Source organism: Echinops telfairi, unplaced genomic scaffold (genome assembly GCF_000313985.2).
Source record: "Echinops telfairi isolate 266 unplaced genomic scaffold, ASM31398v2 ScPeMD7_23;HRSCAF=83, whole genome shotgun sequence".
In the NCBI taxonomy this organism is placed as follows: domain Eukaryota; kingdom Metazoa; phylum Chordata; class Mammalia; order Afrosoricida; family Tenrecidae; genus Echinops; species Echinops telfairi.
The window spans coordinates 40,323,148-40,323,358 of NW_022103920.1; the positions used below are offsets into that span (position 1 = coordinate 40,323,148).

Here is a 211-nt window from a genome sequence, read left to right on the forward strand (position 1 = left end):
GTCCCAAGCGGAGCCATGGAGTCAGGCCACAGCAGAGAACGAGAGGCTAAGGAGTATTTGGAAAAACATAAAATCATGGAGTTGCTGACCTTGCTCACCAGTACACTGCTCTTTTTCCGGCCTGGTAAGGGTCTCGCCTACCGCTCGGTTCTGGGTCCCCCCTGCCTTCCCTACGCGCGCGCCCAGTCCGCCGGCCTCGCAGGCTCCCGCC

General features: G+C 60.7%; 1 protein-coding gene across 1 annotated transcript in view; it reads left to right on the forward strand.

Moving 5' to 3' along the window:
• Nucleotides 1-211, forward strand: part of EFCAB10 (EF-hand calcium binding domain 10) — a 3,425-nt gene continuing 3,214 nt past the window's right edge. Inside the window, exon 1 of the mRNA XM_013004632.2 lies at nt 1-124. Coding sequence (XP_012860086.2) covers nt 16-124 — 109 coding nt within the window. The 5' untranslated portion in view covers nt 1-15. The remainder of the gene's footprint in view (nt 125-211) is intronic.